This window comes from Notechis scutatus, chromosome 1 (genome assembly GCF_049901735.1).
Source record: "Notechis scutatus isolate UNSWTSFEM ecotype Mainland chromosome 1, rNotScu1.2, whole genome shotgun sequence".
NCBI classification, from domain to species: domain Eukaryota; kingdom Metazoa; phylum Chordata; class Lepidosauria; order Squamata; family Elapidae; genus Notechis; species Notechis scutatus.
In genome coordinates this window covers 294750917-294769461 of record NC_142009.1, presented here as the reverse complement: position 1 = coordinate 294769461, position 18545 = coordinate 294750917, and the positions used below count along the sequence as shown (strand labels likewise).

The window sequence follows — 18545 nt, the reverse complement described above, 5'->3', positions numbered from 1 at the left end:
AACCCTATCACAATTATTAGCAACTGAATGGCCCAAAACAGAGTTGACAACAACTGGTATAAAATGATGACTTTGGCACTGTTATCAAGACTGCTGGCTTGGGCTTATCTGCATTGATTTGAAGGGCTATAAAACAAGTAACAGATTGGAAACATGGCACCATCCTTCCATTTATTCCAAAATCTTCTTCAGAATCTTCACATGTATTCTCTTTAAGTGTATGGTTTTTCAATTTGCCTTCAATACCATGCCTTCAATACAGGGAGGTTTTTAAAATCTCTGCCCTTATAATCATTAAACAGCTTTCTAGTTTTGGATGGATGGATGGATAGATGCATTGCATCAATATTATATCATGTATTCTTATATTATATCAACCTTTTCTTTAAACTCTAAGAATGAGATGGGGCGGTACCTAAATTTGATGAATTCATTTTTAAAAAGACTACTTTTATTGTGCTGACTTTGCTTTTTCTCTTTCTCTCTTTGGTTTTTTTTACTGGAGTTTAAAAGTCTTACATATTTTTATTCTGTGGATTTTTTTTTAAATGCTTAGAAAACCAATCAATAAATTTGCAAATCCAAACAATCAATAAACGAGCAAATTAACAAAGCTCTCCTGGTTTTTATTATGTAGTAGTAAACTAGTATCTGATAACCAGATATTGTTCATAAACCCAAGAATATGAGCAAAAGTGTGATGCATGGGTTCAGAGCAGTGGTTCCCAGCTTTTGCGGCTTGGTGGCCCAGGGAGAGAGGGGGGAACTGGCCTGCTATGCATTCACACTTGCAGTTCAACTTCAACAGGAGCAGCAGGTTGATGCAAATGTGCATGTGTGTGCAGCTCAACTTACACATGAGCTGTGCATGCACGTGCATGGGAGTTGGCCTGCCGCTTGCACAAATCAAGCTGCACATCCATGTGTGCATATGGGTCCTCCACTTGTGAGGTCCAATTCTGGTGGTGGGCCGCAGTGTGATGTTTGGGGACCCTTGGTTTAACATATAGAGTTTAGAAATGGGTAAAAGATTGAAGTTTATTAGCCCAGGAAACTCACTGACTAATTTATTCCAAGGTTTGTTGTGAGGTTAAAAATGTGACAATCCTGCATCTTTTTCTCCTAAGCTCTCTTGCAGAGTAAACTTGTTAAATTAGCTGAAGTGTTCTTATAACCCAAATCTCTTAAGAAAAAGGAAAATCCCTTATCTCTTTGGACAGAAAGTCACAGCAACAACAGGGCTTTGGGAAGAACATTTTATTGCTAAGCATATTCTTGAACAAAAAGGCAATTATGAAAAGAAAAGAACAGGGGAAAAAGGAAAGGATGGAGAGAAGAAAGGAAACAAAAGTGAGAGATAACGGCACAATAACGTCAACAAAAATCTTCACAGTTCTGTTCAGAAAATAATAGTGAAATGGGAAAAGCTTCTAGACAGAAATGCACATGTTCCCCAAAATCTGTCCCAAACAAACAGAGAAAAGAAAAGTGGGGTTTCCTAAAGAAAAGAAAAAAGCAGAAAATCATTTCACAAGACTCCAAGAACAGCAGCAATCTTTTACAGACATCAAGATATAATCAACTCCATATATGTTTGGCCAGTGAGGCTGTTGAAAATCATTCTTTCATATCTTTTAAAAGCCAATCTTTCTCTTTCTCTCTCTCTTTCTTTCTTTCTCTGTTGTAGTGTAAAAAAAAATTAAAAATTAAACCAAAGAAAACAAAATAAACCTCTCACACACCAAAAAGATTTGTTAGCCAGGTAAGCCTCTTCTCAAAGCATATGAGAAGGCTGCCTTTTTTATTGTTCCCATGTGCGTGTGTGCATTAGATAACACGTCTTCAAAGATTCATGCGACTTATAAACACCAGCAAGAGTAGATTTCTAAACCTAAACAGCTGATTAGATTTCATCTGTACACAGGAAAATTGTACATTTTTTTTAAATTTGCCAAGTCCTCTAAGTTATGTGTTTTCCCTGTTTCTATCAATCTCGCTGTCCTCCTTGTTTGCTTTTATTTATTATTGTTATTTTTTGCACATGATATTTGTGGCCAGAAAACACCAGTTGATTATTTTTACTGTACAGTAAGTTGCTCTTTAAAAAAAATGGAAGAGATTTTTTTTTTAAAAAAAAGAAACAATCCAACAATTAAGTACACTGAATATAATCAACAACTCAATGAAATCTCAGAGCATTTTATGTACATGAGGGTACCCATTTAGAAATTACACCAGCCAAAAAAATTGTAGTAAAATATGTAAACAAAAAATTATTCTTATCTGAAAATTGTTTTTTTTTTTTTTTGACACAGGTAACTGTGACAAGGTTAAAATGCACACTCTGTTCACATTTTTAAAGTTTAGATTTTTGCTGTTTTGTAAAAACATTTTCTCTTTACAACAGTCTCATTTCATATTAAGATTTTAACAGCATTTCTTTTCCAGTCATCCCATCAAACATACCATGATAAATATATCTGTGTCTGTATATATATATATATATATTTATATTTATTTATTTATATATATATTATACTATTAATAAGCTCCTTTATTTTTTCTGTGTGTCATAAGGACTTTTTAAATTTATCTTCTTTCATATAAAAGTCAAGGGATAGGGAGCATAGGGCAAATGGAAGGACAGCGAATCAGAAATGTCAATCTACAAAATTAAATTGTTACATATGAAACATACCATCTTGGTTTTGTTTTGTTTTAAAGCACAATCCCTATTTTTAATTCCTCCATGACATTTTTTGGCTTGTGTGACATGTGATTATGTCACAAGACAAACTCCATAATCTTTCTAAAGACTTTATTCAGTTGATCACTACTCTGCATTCATACAGTGTCCTATGCCAAAGAACCAGACAATGGCTCCCTTATTTTTGCTTGGACTATTCAATTGAAAATAACTACTTTGATTTTGATGCTGTTGTTTTTTCCCCATAATTGAGCAAATGGTAATCAGACATGGCTAGGGGCTTCTAGTCAAAGAAGAAACTGTTATCCTCTTATGACTTTACCAACAAATAACTAGAGCCAGTATCTGGGGTTGTCCAATATTCCATGACCATCATTTTCTGCATGATCACCATCACTGCCTCTTCCTCACCTTTCTTTTTTATGTTAACAACTTACTGCAGACAACAGATTCAAGAGACAACACAACCTGATATGTAGAGCAAACACTGTGAATGGAACTTGAGTTCATATATGGCAACAGTCTTTATTTAGTATATTTTTCCCCAAGATTTCTTCTTGACTTATGTCCTGGCTCATTCTCCCAAAACCTCTCACAGAAAATGAAAAAAACTCAGACAAAAAATATAATGAAAACCCCAAACCATTTTTTATTATTAGTATTACTATTTCTTTCCCCCTCACATCTTGAAAAAAATGATACTCAGGCTGAACACGGACAGATCAGTTGTTCTGTTTTGTTTCTAATATTTCCACTTTTTTTCTTTTTCTATTTTTTTGTTATTTTTTAAAATAATAAACTGGAAAAAAATAGAGTACAGTCAAATATTGTGAACATCATTAAAGACTCACTTGGAGATACGAAACAAGTAAGCCGTGAAGTCTTCTGCCCTTGCAGAACAGTTCAGCTGAGGAGGAACTCGGAAGGCTTTTAAGTCTGCCAACATGGATATGCTGGGGAGGCCTTCTTTTGAACACTATATGTGCTTTATAATACAGGAGGGCAGAGTTTGGGGACTCCAAGCAGTGATTTGAAAACTTAGCAGTCAACGACTGAAATGTTTATGCTCAACATTGGTCTCAAACCACAGACGGTTTCTCCCAATCTCGTTGGCTGCAACAGTTTTGGTTCAGTTATAGCTCATTCAATATTTATATATTTATATATAAATATTTTTGTTTTGTTTTTACACATAATATTCTTTGTCCTTGTTTTTCTGTTTCTTGTGGCCGCTCTTTGAACTCTGCTGCTTCTCCTTCATGAGCGTGCCATTGCTCTGGGCTGAGTTGCTGATGTAGTTACGCGTCTCATCCACCTGATAGGACCCTTCGTCCCTGTTCCTGTACTTGTACATGGCATACAGGAGGATCAGGATGCAGAGGGCAGCAGCAGCTACAATGCCGACGACCATTCCCGTTGTGCTGCTCGACTCACGGACCACCTCTGAGGCCCCCGGAACCCGTCTGATTCCTGGCTCCGTGGGGTTTGCTGTGGGCACATTACGGAACATGGGGGAAGTTATTAGTGGGCTCTTCAGTTTTGTGCTGTCTAGCTCATAGGCAGTGGGCAACGGAAGCAAGACTATATCAGGCTGGGGTTTGAGGTCACGGTTATTCATGTTGCCAGCTGGCAATTTGGGCACCATCCCAGTCGAGGACGAAGCTGTGGAGCGGATCAGCTCAGGGGACAAAGCTGTGATAGCAGTCCTACCAGTTTCGAAGACTTTGTTAGGTCTAAAGTCCTTGGCTTCCCACTTGGGTGCGTGTGCTTTGTAGCCACCTTCGAAGATTGAAGTGGAAAGACTTTTATCTGTTACCAAGGAGAAGGTGGTGTAAAAATCTTCATCATCAGTAGGGGGTAGATTAGAGTCAAAAGTTTCCCCTGAGCCATACCCAGATATCACCAAGCCATCATCATCACAACCATCGCTGCCTTGGTCCGACAAGCAAGGTAACCCCGCCTCAGAGGTCATGGACAGGGAATCTTTGGTGGTCTCAATAATGGTGAGGAGGGGACGGAAGGTAGTGGGGAGTGTAATGAAAGGTGCACGAGTAGTAATAGGAGGGATATCTAAAGGGTCTTCTACAAGAAGAGGGATAACTAATTCACCTCCTGGACAGAAGAAAAGAAAACAAAGGAAAAGGTTAGTTCATCTTGATTGCAATGCAAGATGTGATAATTCACCTCACCTGTCTCAAAATCTGAGTGTTTAAACCTGCACATGTATGTGGGCAGCTGCATGAAATTAGCAGTTTTTAAACTCTCTCAGCAGGGCTCTACATTTTTGTAAATCTATACTCCCCTCCCCCAATATTTGGATGCAGTTTCCCTCCTCTTTCAACTTTTCAAAGACAGGATGTATTTAACCTGGTTGTTGAAGATACTCTCAGATTGACTTGCCAAATTCTAACCTCATACATTTCTTCTGTTCAATGTAATATTTTTAGAGTTTTCAGTAAATGCATGTTTCATTATAATAGCTAGTTAGTTAGAAATATGTTCACTCTTTTGTTTTAATTCATAACATATGAAAGGTTTTAAAAGTAAAACTTCCTTCAACTCATGCTAACTTCTTGGAAACTTCATGAACATATCTGTGCAATTTATTAGCAGCATTACAAAAGAAGCTTGATATTGTCCTATTTGGGGACATCTGTTGATTTTCTTGTCTAGCCAATAGCCAATACCCAATCCAACTATGAACTGAGCCTTCCAAGCTATTTTAAGGTTAACTGTATCACAACTTGGGCCATTAAAAGGCTATCTCACTTTTAAAAATTTGGAATTGATCAAGTGAAGAAGCAAAGAAAAAGATACCAATCAGGTACACTTTAAGATCAGTGTATAATCCAAATAACTACAATTAGCCAAATAAAATGTCCATTCACATTTTCCAAGAACCTGGAAGGTTGCATCCATTTAAAAATGCTCTGTTTAGCCAAATGAAAATTCTTCTACTATCACTGCTACTACTTTCATAATCAGGGCTGCCTAGAATTTGTTGGATAGGTTGGATATTTGTTGGATATTCTTGTTGAAGAAAAGAATATGTGTACTAATAAATTGTTAGAAGAAGAGTAAAGGGGCAGGATTGATCCTTAAGAGTGACAGAAAAATAATCTATATACTTCAAACAAATTGTAATCTCCAGAATGAACTGCATCCTGAGAAATTAAAGGAATTCAATTATCTGACCACGCTTTTATGAAATAGCTTGAGAAACCCTAGAAAATAGATTTAACTCAGATGTGCCAAAAAAAAAAAAAAAAAAAAGGAAAAAGGAGTTTCCAGGGAATGATAAAAATGCCCGGGCAGATTCTTGTGTGGGTCATAAAAGGATTGATCTGAAAGAATCTTATGTGGTGATTATCAGATGCAATACAAATTGGTACCCCAACCTAGTATCATCAATAAAATTCAATTGAAACAAATGTATGTTAAGCTGTTCTCAATTAACTTGCTCTACTGATTCAAAAGCACTAAGTTCCTTAATTGGTTGGGTGTGCAGTAATGACATGATTTACATAATATTGCTCTTTGAGAGGGAAGGAGATATACTTAGTATGTCACTCAGTAAATAACTGAGCCCTCCTAGTTCAAAATATTTAAATCTAACCAGAAATAGTCTACAAAGCAAATAGTATTGTTTCCAAAGAGAAAGTATATTTTCTTGCTGAAAATGCAGTAATCATATGCAAAGAAGTTATTTTGGACTTGTTGAAAAAGCTTAGTTCTTAACAGTGGAAGGATTCTCGCTTAAATCTTCCTGTACTAAGCAATTATTTTATTTAATCGCTGCTATTGTTTCAACCTGTTATCATCTCTTTTTGATTTTTATTGCTGCCCAGATATTTAGTCTATTGTTAAGAATTGACAATTTTTCTGAGTTTGCCAAAAAGTAATTTTCTTTAATTTGAGCTTCACTGCTGGTGATTTCATTAATCTATCTATGTACTTTTCTCATATTCTATAGCACTACAAAGGGGCTCGTTACTGTTTTCTGGAATATTTTTCAATTTTTCAGTCTAGTCTAGCTCTGGGAGTTTCTCATCCTATGTACTAATCAGTTCTGGGTCTCCTTAGCTTCCAGAGCTAGAAAAAGTCAACTTGGTACAACTTGATACCCTCATTTGTTTAGATCCTTGGATTGATATACAGGCATTTTTGGGAAGGTTACCATCCAATCAAGCAATGTTTTGACTCCTTAAAGTTCCCAAGCATTATTCAAGGTCTATTGAGAATGCAATTTAGCCAGCCTTATATAATAGCATTTATCTCTCCTTAATTATGCCACCTGTGATTTAGGATTGAAGTTTTAAGATTGTGAGTTCTTAATTGCCTGTCTAAAGCATCTGAAGTACCTTTGTTATGAAACTTTCTGATTTTTATAAAGGATATAGCACATAGCTGAAATGTCACCTACCCAAAGCTGGTGGAAAAGACAATTCTTTTTTAGATTGAGAGTAGACTTTGGAAATCTTGGCTATTTTGCAATAAGGATGTATCTCTTTCTAATCACAATATTACTGTAATATTCTAATCTAAAAATCAAAATGTTCATTTTAACGGTTAGTTTCATTTCAGTTTCCTATATTACTAATAGCTGTTTTTTCTTTTATCTTGACATTAATACTTATAGTCAGAAAACTAACTTGACAGGCAAAAGAGAGGCCAGTTTCATAATAATTCAGGTTGGTGTAGTGGAGGAGAGTATTGGAGTTGGATTAATCTATAGAAATAATTTCTAAAACTACTTTTACCAAGTTTGGTAACCTCATAGCAGCAAAAACAGGGGCAAGTTCAAGATATTTTTCCTGATGGCTGGGGAACTGTAATGGGCTACAATAACCTTGGGAGACAGAAAGAATAATAGCAGCCTATAAAAAAGTCTGATATATAAAACCTGACTCCAAAGGAGGGCTGGGGTAAAGAAAGATTTTGTTCCTCTACCCTGTACTCATGTTTTTGGCTTCCTGCCTGGACTACCTCAAAGGACTGAGAGAAACTCAGGACAAGGAAATTAAGAGTAAAGTGATGTTGGGAGATATTAAATTGAATATTTTTTCTTTTAATTTATTATTTATTTTTTATCCTGCCTTTGCTACTTTATAGTAAATCAAGTTCCTGAATATAACTAATACTCTTTCCTCCTCCAATTTTCTCCACAACAATACTGTGTTGTGGGTTAGGCTGAGAGAGAGTGACTGATCTAAAGTCAGCCAACCAGCTTTCATATCTAAGAATTCACAATCTCCTGGTTTCTAGGCTGGCATCTTAACCATTATACAAAACTTGCTCTTCAAATGTTACGTTTTGGTTAAGGATCCAAAAGAATTTTCCATGTCAATAGAAGCTTATCCAAATCCCCTTTTTAATGCAGGTCTTTATATAGCACAGGTGTCAAACCTGCGGCGTCACGTTGCCGTCATGTGACGTTTCACAATGCTTTTTCCCTTTGTGGAGCTGGAGTGGGTATGGCCCACTTGTGAATCATCTGGCCCATAGGCCGCCAGTTTGACACCCCTGTTAAATGTATAGTAAGAAGGGAGATGTGGTTTCCAAGTACTTGGTTAGGAAGTGGAATGCTCACGATGCCAAATGCATCAGTTTACTTCCTGGCCTCAAAAGTATTGTCAATACATTTTTATGTACTTCAAGTGACACTGTATTAAGAAAAACACTAGCCTTACTCATCTATACTGACCAATCTAATATGTTCAGTTCCTATTATTCTTCTCATTATTCTGGCTATTGCTTATTTATTCAGAATATGAATTCCCAAATTCAAAAAAATAGCCAGAAAATCTAAAGGCAGCCCAAATGAATCTTGAGTAGCTGAATCAAGCTACCAATTAAAAAATGCTGGATTAATAAAGAACAAAGTCAGACAATGTAATATTTGAAAGAAGTGACTATTTAACAGCCTTGTTCATTTGACTACCAAGAGAAAATGCAGAGTCAGGCCAGAGTCTTACATAAAATGGAATTCTTGTAGATGAGAATGTGAGTTTCCTCCTCAGCAGAAGTATGTACATCCATCCTTGATTTGGTGGAAAGGCTAGCCTGAGGTATCCAACCTTGACAACTTTAAGACTTGTGGACTTTAATACCCAGAATTCCCCATCCAGCATGAGTCTCATGTCTATAAATCTTAAAGTTGCCATGGTTGGATACCCTTGGGCTAGATTGAGTTGGCTATTCTCATTGTAATCCCTATCCATGCCCATCACCTGACATACTTCCAAGGTAATCAACAAATTTTACATACCTTGAGGCTACCCTTGGGCAGTATCATAACAAGAGGTAAAAACTACCTTAACTTCTTTAACATATTTATTTTAGTGTTAAGGATAACTTAAGCCTGACTAACTGAGCATGACATTGCATTTTCTCTTACCAGTAAGAGATAATGCAATGTCATGAGAACAAAATAGAGAAAGCACACTACCAGGGCATGTTGGCCCTATGATATAAGTGGGAACAAATCTATTCCAAATCTGTTCCAAATTTAGTTTGTTTAAAATTCTAGGTGTTGCTGTACCCACACATTGTCAAACTAATAAACTTAGATCTGGCCTCCTCCTTTTCCCTAGGTAGTTTTTGTTTCCAGCAGAAGGCAACACACACATTTATTGTGTGACAATAAAAGGGGGCGGGGGTTGAAAGAGAATGCAGCACTTATAATGGCTTCTGCTGCATCCATGGTGCCAAATCACCTTCTGTTTGTCCAGATAAAAATAAAACAGATACAATGAAGAAGCCATTCTGAGAGGATTGAGGTGTGTTTGGTGACAAATGGTATCTTTAGAAATGCAAACATCCAAGAGCTCCCGTAAAAATTGCTTCCCTTTTTCTTCTTGAAATCAACACTCTGATGTCTTACAGTTAGCATTTTAAAAACTGGGGCATTTGCTTGATAGAGTTGGGCTTTCTTTTAAATTAGCAATGTGGAATTAAAACGACTATTTTTGCTTTGAAGACTACCCTCTATTTTGTTTTATAAGTGTATTTATAGATATATAATTCATTCCTCTGGAACTGATCTCCAGTAAGGGCCTTTTTGACACTGGAAAAGATGGAGTGTTGAAAATTTAATGAGAGCCTTTCTGAACTGAGTAGTTTGTGGGCAGATCAGGAATGCGTAGAGCACCAAGTGACCAGCAATAGACAGAGAGCAGAAAACAATAGAGGGATAATTAGAGAATCCTTTTGTTTTTCACTTTCCTGAGAGAGAGAGAGACAGTCAGGAGGAAGAGACAGTGACAATTGTAACAATGTCTCCTATAAAGCATGATAATAAATATACACAGGGACACAACATTCCTTCTGTCCTTCCAAATGAAATAGAAAAACTTTAAATGTCAACTGAAGTGTATTGCACAAGTTTATTTCTTTTCACTATAATTCAAATAAACTTTTAGGAGAAAAAGATTCTTCTTTGGGAAAAAAAATGCTCGAATCATTATTTTCTCTTTTAAAAGAGAAAAACATGGAAGTTTGTACTTTTATTCTTTTTTTTCAACCTCTCTTCAGGAAAAAGGAAAAGGTATAGGGCATTTTTAAAGTCCTTTAAAAGTGCTTTCTTGTTAGCTCCTTATGCGCTAAGAGGATAAAATATTCAAAGCCACAATGCCACCTTTTGCTTCTGGAAACCTGATGCTGATAAAAAGCTGCATTAGCAGTTAAGTATTTTTAATATTCTCTTATCTCTTTCCAAGCTTAATTAATTAAATCTGACAACTTATCCCACAAGGAATGGGCTTTTTTCTTCCATTGTGGAAAGCCTCACCTGACAGCCTGACAGTTCAAGAAAGCCACTGATGATCTCTCATGAAGAAAGTTGTCAGCATATAAATTCCACAGATTCACAAAGATTGCAAAAGTGTTGAATTTCGTGTACAAAGGGGCTGCTCTAAAAAGCAGCAAAAAAGAATGAAACTGGAAGCTAAGAATGTTTGTAGTTCAGTTGACTTCATATGCCCTTGTCTGAGCATATGAAAAAAATACAAAAATATGAAAAACAAAAAATATATTTCTGGACCATTAATGAGGGATTTTGTATGCTCACAGTTTATGGATGTGCCAATCTGTTTTATTTCCAGGAAGGTTTTAATTTTCCTGCTACAGGGTCTCACATGTCCTTCCTTTCAAGTACTGTAATATAAAGTAGATGGGCATCTAAATGCAGAATGAAATTGTAAATGCTATCCTTTTATTCTTAGTGTATGTACTTTAATATATGCAACTCTGATAGACACTAACTCGGATCTAATCAGATGTTTAATTTGCCAGAAACTGCCTGGGACCATAATTTATCATGAGCAACTGAGATTAACTACTTGGGGACTTTTTACATTTCTTTACTCAGAGACATTTGTTTGTTTGTTTGTTTGTTTAAATTATCGGCCACTATCTTACCACTGGGTAACTCTGGGCAGCTTACAATGATAAAAGATAAAAATTATATACACTAAAACATCAATGTTAATATAAGGCCAAATACTACCATCTAATTAAAAATTAGGAGGGTGGGAGCAGAATGGAAGGGGAGGTGGGATCTGTTATTAATCTATTCACCAAAATTTGAGACACTTTGGGTCTTTAACAGCAAGAGTTACCTTTATGGATAGTCAGCTGATCCTAATAGAGTTGAAGAAATAGAATATGAGGTGAAGGATAATGAGAAAGACATTGCAATGGATGTGGGTCCTGAAAGTCACCTGTTCCTAGTTCTTAGATGCTGTCTGATGGCTACTATTCCCATGGCTACTATTCCTGGGGCATTGTCCACAGAGTATTCAAGACAGCAAGTTTTAAATGCAACTTAGTTGATTCTGCCTGCTTTTTGGTGGTCAGCTTGAAAAAGAAGGATCTTCCTTGGTATCCTACCAACACAACTGTGCAGACTTGTGCAATAGAGAGACTATACTGTACAAGCCTAGAGGCTAAACTGAAAAGATAGCCTTTGATCTATTCATTTTTACCAAATACACTTTTTCTTAGATGTCCTCATTTTATTTCTTTCTTCTTTCCTTCTATTCTTTTTAAAAAGGCTTTTTGTACTGTAGCTGCAGTTTAGCGAGCCAAGTGAATACCATTTTCCAAGTAATTATCATTTATTCTTAGAGCTAGAGTTCATTATTGTATTTGTCTGCATGCTATTCTTCAGATCATTTAAAAATCTCTTCTGTTTTCACAAAAATAACTTACACTTTTTTTCCTTCTCAGACATCTAGGCAGAAAAGTAGAATGGTTTATAGCAAAGGAAACTAGACTCAAAGTGCACCTGAGAGTAGCTTCTTGACCAAAAAAAAAAAAAAAAAGGGGGGAATGTGATAGCTATACTTTTCAGAAAAGCACAGATTTTGGGAGACAGTGTACGTAATTTCCTTTGTACTTTTTTGAATATCTATTCAAACATATAAAAGAAACAAGAGACAATAGAAAAGTACAATAATTCTAGGGTGGGAAAATAAAACTCATTGTGTTACCGTCCTACAAAAACATAAGCATATAATTATCAACAATACACATTGAATGCAGATCATAAAAGCCAATGCTAAAACAAATATTTTGCAACAATTAAGTATAACTATGGAGCCAGAACCAATTATATACTGAAAAATAATGGAAAAATAAAATACACACAAAAGTGAAAAAAAAATCTGAACAAAAAATAACAAGAACAAGTAAGCCACTGTATTTTAAAAAAGGGAGGGGGAAACCAAGAAAATTGAAAATGAAAATTGTTCAGGAAAAAGTAAAAAAATGTAATTGGTAAAAAACAAAACTGAAAATACATATGATATAGTCAGAAAAAAGCATCATACCACATCGATTTCATATTGTCAACTTACATCAACAAATTGCCCGCATGTTTTTTGGCATGAAAGAAAAATTTTTAAAAGAAAGTTGTGTAAGAATGTTCTTGGATAAGCAGAATTGCCACATTCGAGAAACTTTTATTTTGCTATTGTTTTTTTTCTTTTTTTTAAAAAACTTTTTTGTTCAAAATTATTATTTTCATTATTTTAAAGTATAATAATTATATACAACAAAGGATGATAAGGGAAGCAACAACACATACATCCACACCACGTAACATGAAAAGAAAAGAAAAATCCTGCACTGTAAGAAATTGGAACATTTTTTCCAATTGTTTTTCTTATTTATTTGGGTTTTTTTCCTGTATTCTTGGGGGAAAAAAAGAATAGTTCTTCTGTTATGATTTAATTTTTTAAAAATTAGTGTTTATTTTCACCTCAGTCGATTGGAGGCTTATTTTCCCAATTACTGCTCCCATGCATCCAACATCAATAGAACTTACTTAAAAGCAGTGCTCAGTGGATCACGTCCTCAGTGGGAATTGAGATTGACTCATTTACCCTTTCTTTCTTTCTTTCTTTCTTTCTTTCTTTCTTTCTTTCTTTCTTTCTTTCTTTCTTTCTTTCTTTCTTTCTTTTCATTTTTTTTAAAAAGAAAAAACTTTTTATTTTTCCCTAAAATTTGGAGTGTGAAGGTTTTAAGGAATGGATGACTGCACATAAAATTTGAAACAATGCTAAAGAGAGGGAGGTGGGGAAGTGAGGGTGGGAGTCATGGGAAGAAAAGATGCCTCAGGAGAATGAAGTAGGGATATACAATCTATGAGAGTACTACACAGATGAAGATGATGGGGGTGAATGTGTAAGTCAGTTGCCATGTCCATGTAAGTGCGGAACGAAGTGATCTAGCAGCATTAGAGCTTCTGGCTGTAAGGAAGGGATGGGCAATATACAAAAACAAATGAGCATATTCATGCCCATCAACAAAAAGAAAGAACAGAACTCTATAACATTGACAATCTCACAAACCCTAAGCTGCAACTTCTTCAACATGCAAAATTTACTAAGAAATATAATCATAATAACTATAACAGTTTCAGTAAGGTTCTCAAATTATAAGAACAATTCAAACACTTTCCTATTTAAAAAGCAGTAAAATATACAAATTAAATATAATCATCAGATTGAAAAAAGAAAATATAATTTATGCATAGGAAGGGGAGCCACTTCAACTGCAGCTCTGCTCACTTTCTTCGTCTCCAGAAGGTTTTCCCAGTGTTTCTTCAATAGTTAATATCAAAGTTTTCTTTCAGTTTGAGGGATGGGAGTTCCCAGTATATTCAGACAAGCTAAATCAATTTGTCATTAGGGATTTGTCATTTTTATTTCTGATCCGTATCCCAATCTCATATCCAATTGAAGCTAAAATTATACTTTAAAAAATATTTTTTCTTCCTTTAAAGAGTTCTGCAGTTGAGGTAGTCCTTATTTAAAGACAAAGGCAGAAGGAAAAAAAATTAGAAATCAATTCAATAATATTTATGTTGTCAGATTGGAACAAACCAAATCTAAGATAGAAATCTAACATTTGAAAAGAAAAGACATCAAAATAGGCATACTTAAAAAAGAGCAATTTATTCCCAGCAAGAAGAAAGACGAGAACAACTGCTTGGGTTTTAATATTTCCATTTGATTACTGATTTCAAAAAAAATATCCACACACTTTCAGAGATGAATATACCAGATGCACACACCAAAAAGGAACAGACAAGGCAGTCTAGGGACACTTTTATCATCTCAAATTCTTTCTCATTTTAAAAAATGTTTTTAAGTCCCTTTTTTTTTTTCATTAAAACATTTGGCAGTAAACAAGGCCACTAAAAACCATCCCTTTGTTTTCCATTTGCTTTTTTAATTTTTATTTTGAAAAAAAAAATTGCCATTTTCAAAAAGCAAAATACATCATTATTGGGGAGAACGTGCAGTCTGGATGTACGCCATAAACAGACATAGGATAATATGTAAGAAACTAGCTAAAATTGACACATGGGTTATTAAATAACTTTATCATAGGATGTTAATAATAATGCATGCTTAAAGTAAGTTGCATTTAGGGAAAGTAGAAGAAACAATAGCAAGCTAGGAGTAGATGAGGAGGAAAGGAGAAGGAAGGTTAGCAAATGAGGCAAATTCAAGGTAAAGGGCGTTTGCTTGCATGTCATTCCACAACTGTCCAGTAGGGGCAAAGCACATTCCAGAGGGCATTGCACAAGCTATGGGAAAGATAGTAAGGGCAAAAAGGAAAGATGGACATTGGAGACAGCAGTAGAAAATCGGTTTGCAACTCTTTATAACAGAACTCTTTGGCATCAGAGCCGTATGACACAAACTTACAGTCCTCATTGATTGATTGGTTGAATTTTGTCAAAAAACAAAATTCAATAAACAAGAACACTTTAATGGAAGAATAGTTTTTTGGAAGCCTTTCTCAAATATCCAGAAGACATCTGACTAAGGAAGACTATTCTATAGGAATTATTATTACTACCAGTAATAGTTATTATTAAACTCTTCTTTTGTGGCAAGACACATGCAGTTTAATCCTTTTTAAATTTCCTGAGAAATTTCATAAGAGACAATTGTGATTGCTTTCATATAAGCATGCAGGCCTTAGTTATGTAAGAACTCTCAAAGACATCTGCAGCTTGTTAATCTATGTATGGTGGAGTATAAAGTGTGATCCACTGGGACAGCACAAAGTATTAAATCTCCCCAGAGTATAGGAAGTTTGCAAATTAGTCCCAATCAACAAATGCATACATGGCCAGACAATAAAGGAACACAATTGTCAGTATGTGCAGATTCTGGTCACAAATCTAGACAGTATAATAGGAGGACTGCAAGGTTGAGTCTTTTCAATATTATAAAGAGGTGCTGTTAATTAGCAATATCTTAATAAGCCCTGGAGCTTCGTAAATTTTACAAGCTAATGGAGGGCGGTAGACTTATGCAGGGATATGCAACAAAGAATTTAAAAAGCTCAGTTTACTGACCAGCTTTCAAAGCATGGCCTACTATACTTTCAGACCCCACTGAAAAAAGCAAAGGCAATTGCCAAGGGGATAGACTTAAAATTCCAGGTACAGTAACACCAATGTAAAAAGAGGATGTACCCTAATATATTCTTGGATATCTTACTGAAAAAAGTGTCCCAGTCTGGTTGAGAATGGGAAGGGTGGAAGTGGATGGAAATTAGCACATCTCTGAGAAAGTATAGAAGTGCCAGGCCATTTTGGCCATCAAGATGGCCATGCATGGCAGGTTGACCTTTGCATCTACTGGAGGTGTGTTTTAGATCTTTTATTTTCATATGGGGATTAGATTAAAAGCAGTAACAGTTCAACCAAGACAAGAAAACCTGGCTGGGTTAGCTTCATGGACTGTAGAGTCTATATTCAATTAAAGGGACTGAAGCAAGTTGAACTTGTAAGATGTAATTTGGCAAATACTTGAAGAATACAGGAAACTGGACAGTATTATGATTTTACACAATATAATATGACTCTTTATCATCACACTGAAAGTGAAGTCCTTAGATGCTATTCCCTGCTAGGAGTCTTAGTCTCTGGCCTAATTTGGTTTAAAGACATTTCACAAATGGGCAGTTGTGCCTTGACCTGATTTCTAATAGGTTTCTGTTCACAGCTTTTACAATGCAGGCAGTTACCATGGATTTAGCTTAAGAATTCATGTTAAAGCACAGAACACTATTGCACTCGCTCCAACACTGATCATCCTGCAAATTCAATCCTAAACAAATCCTCTTGCTTTAAATATTTTTGCCTTCAAACTTAAGACAATGCACCACAGTTCTAATATGTCTGGCCCGAGACCTTACTCTGCTACCTCCAGTGAATGTCACAACAAAAATAACAGACCATTGCTGGGTGAACAAAGTATATTTTTTAAAAAAATCTTATTAAGTTTTTTCAAAACAAAGGTATATTTGATATTAGCTTTCTACAAATCCAATTATTTAGAAAAGTGTTTTTTGAACATATGTTGAGAATGTATTTAGTTTTTTTTTTAAAAAAAGCATACAGGTTTGGTGTAATGATTATCTCCAGAGGTGGTATTCAGCAGGTTCTGACCAATTCTGGAGAACCAGTAGCGGAAATTTTGAGTAGTTTGGAGAACCGGCAAATACCACCTCTGACTGGAGATTTTACAGTATCCTTCCCCTGCCACGCCCACCAAGCCACACCCACAGAACCAGCAGTAAAAATATTTGAATCCCACCACTGATTATCTCATATCTTCTTTAGGCATTTCACTTTTGCATTTTTCTTTCTCTTCCATCTTTTTACTCTGCTTTATTATATTGCACCTAAATGGATAACTATTGCTAGAATACTTTTCCTCCATCCCTGTAATTATACAACTGATACAATACAGGGGCCCTGCCTTAACATACTCCCTGGGAAATGAAGAGCAAGGTACACATGGCTATTTTTCAAGAGTATGTAATCCAACTCTTTTCTCACTGCAAAAAGTCTTCATATTCTGAATCTGTGAGAACTGGCTTTCTAAATTATAAGATTTTAAGATTTGCATAATATGCTCATCCTGTCACCAACCAGTTAAGTGTGCTACAAGAATACAGCATGTGTGTACAACCTTTCTGAAAGTGTCTATGTGAATGTGTCTGTAACAGAAACAGAGAGAATCTATGTGGTCTAGTCTGACTTTCTGTCTTTGTATCACTAGGCTTCCTAACTGGTTTGTTCCCAAAAGATTCTTTAAGATTGAATGCAAACTCCCCTTAACAAATCAATCAGTTTTAGAGATAAGTTCTGTCCAAAGTTAAATGTTTCTTTTCCCATTTTCTCATAACCTTCAATATTAATTATTATTGAGTGTAAATAATCTATACAATGACTTTTGTGTCACTAATAACCATTACATTTTGAACTTCCTGATCATTAATACACAATTACATAATTACCAAAAATAAAACTTCATAGTGAAGCAAATCTAATCAGATAGAATGCTAATTACCAGAAGCAGAAAACTCATAACTTCAATCTTTCTTCTATTATAGAGTAAGATGTTATATGACTATATTTTAATATAAAAGAATATTAGATTCTCATAGACACTATTTGTCTTTATATCTGTTTTTTTTTAAAGAATTTCAACTTTATTTCATAGTTTAATTTATTTACAATCCATTAATTTTATAGTGACATAAATTGCTATTAAAAGAAACAATGTATAATATACAGTTTTTGGTCATGATTTTTTTTAAGATACCACATGTTGTATTACCAACATCTGGAAAGTGTAATCTGAAACCTTTGGAGACTATCAGTTTTGATTTGAGACTCTTTGAAATATTAAAAAGACAATTGAAGAGGGAAGCTTGAATTGTATAAAATCATTCATGGCATGGAGAAAGCATGCAAAGTACAAAGAAAGCAGACACTAGGATCAGGAATCTAACTGACTGGAAGATTTAAATCAGCTTAAAAAATTACTTCTTCACATAATTCATAATTAACCTATAGCAATAGCTATGAATGTGGATGCTGTTAATAGGAATTTCATGGATACATTCATAGAAGACAGCTCTATTAATGGCAATTCAGACTTAATGGTAGTTGTGAATGGGGAAAGCATTCTCCAAATATCAGTTTTAAGGAAGTAATGCCAAGACTGAGTGCCACTTGCTTGATCATTGTGGAAAACAAAGTGCTGGACAAAGATGGACTTTGGCTTGATCTAGTTAGGATTATTCTTGTGTTCTTATAAAGGATCCACAGTACAGCATATAACAAAAGCATTCCAGACGGTCAACTCTTAATTGTAAAATCTGTTTTGAACCAGTCAGAATCTCTGGAAAACTCTTTGGGTGAGATGGAGGTTATATCTGAGACTGCCTGATTTTTGATTTGGGCCTAGAAGCAAGATTTGTGCCTCTTGTTAATAGAATGGGGAACCTATAAATTTTAGGT

The 18545-nt window shown here is 35.2% G+C and overlaps 1 protein-coding gene across 21 annotated transcripts in view; it reads right to left on the bottom strand.

Moving 5' to 3' along the window:
- Nucleotides 1-1242: 1242 nt before the first annotated feature.
- NRXN3 (neurexin 3) overlaps nt 1243-18545 on the bottom strand; it is a 1270300-nt gene continuing 1252997 nt past the window's right edge. For 15 of the 21 annotated variants that reach the window (XM_087952012.1, XM_087952013.1, XM_087952018.1 and 12 more), the window contains one exon: nt 1243-4819. In XM_087952012.1, the coding sequence (XP_087808138.1) occupies nt 3894-4819 (926 nt within the window). In that variant the 3' untranslated portion in view covers nt 1243-3893. Of the gene's footprint in view, nt 4820-12953; nt 13459-18545 lie in introns of those variants that run through there. The other 6 variants (XM_087952026.1, XM_087952027.1, XM_087952030.1 and 3 more) reach the window with 2 other exon arrangements.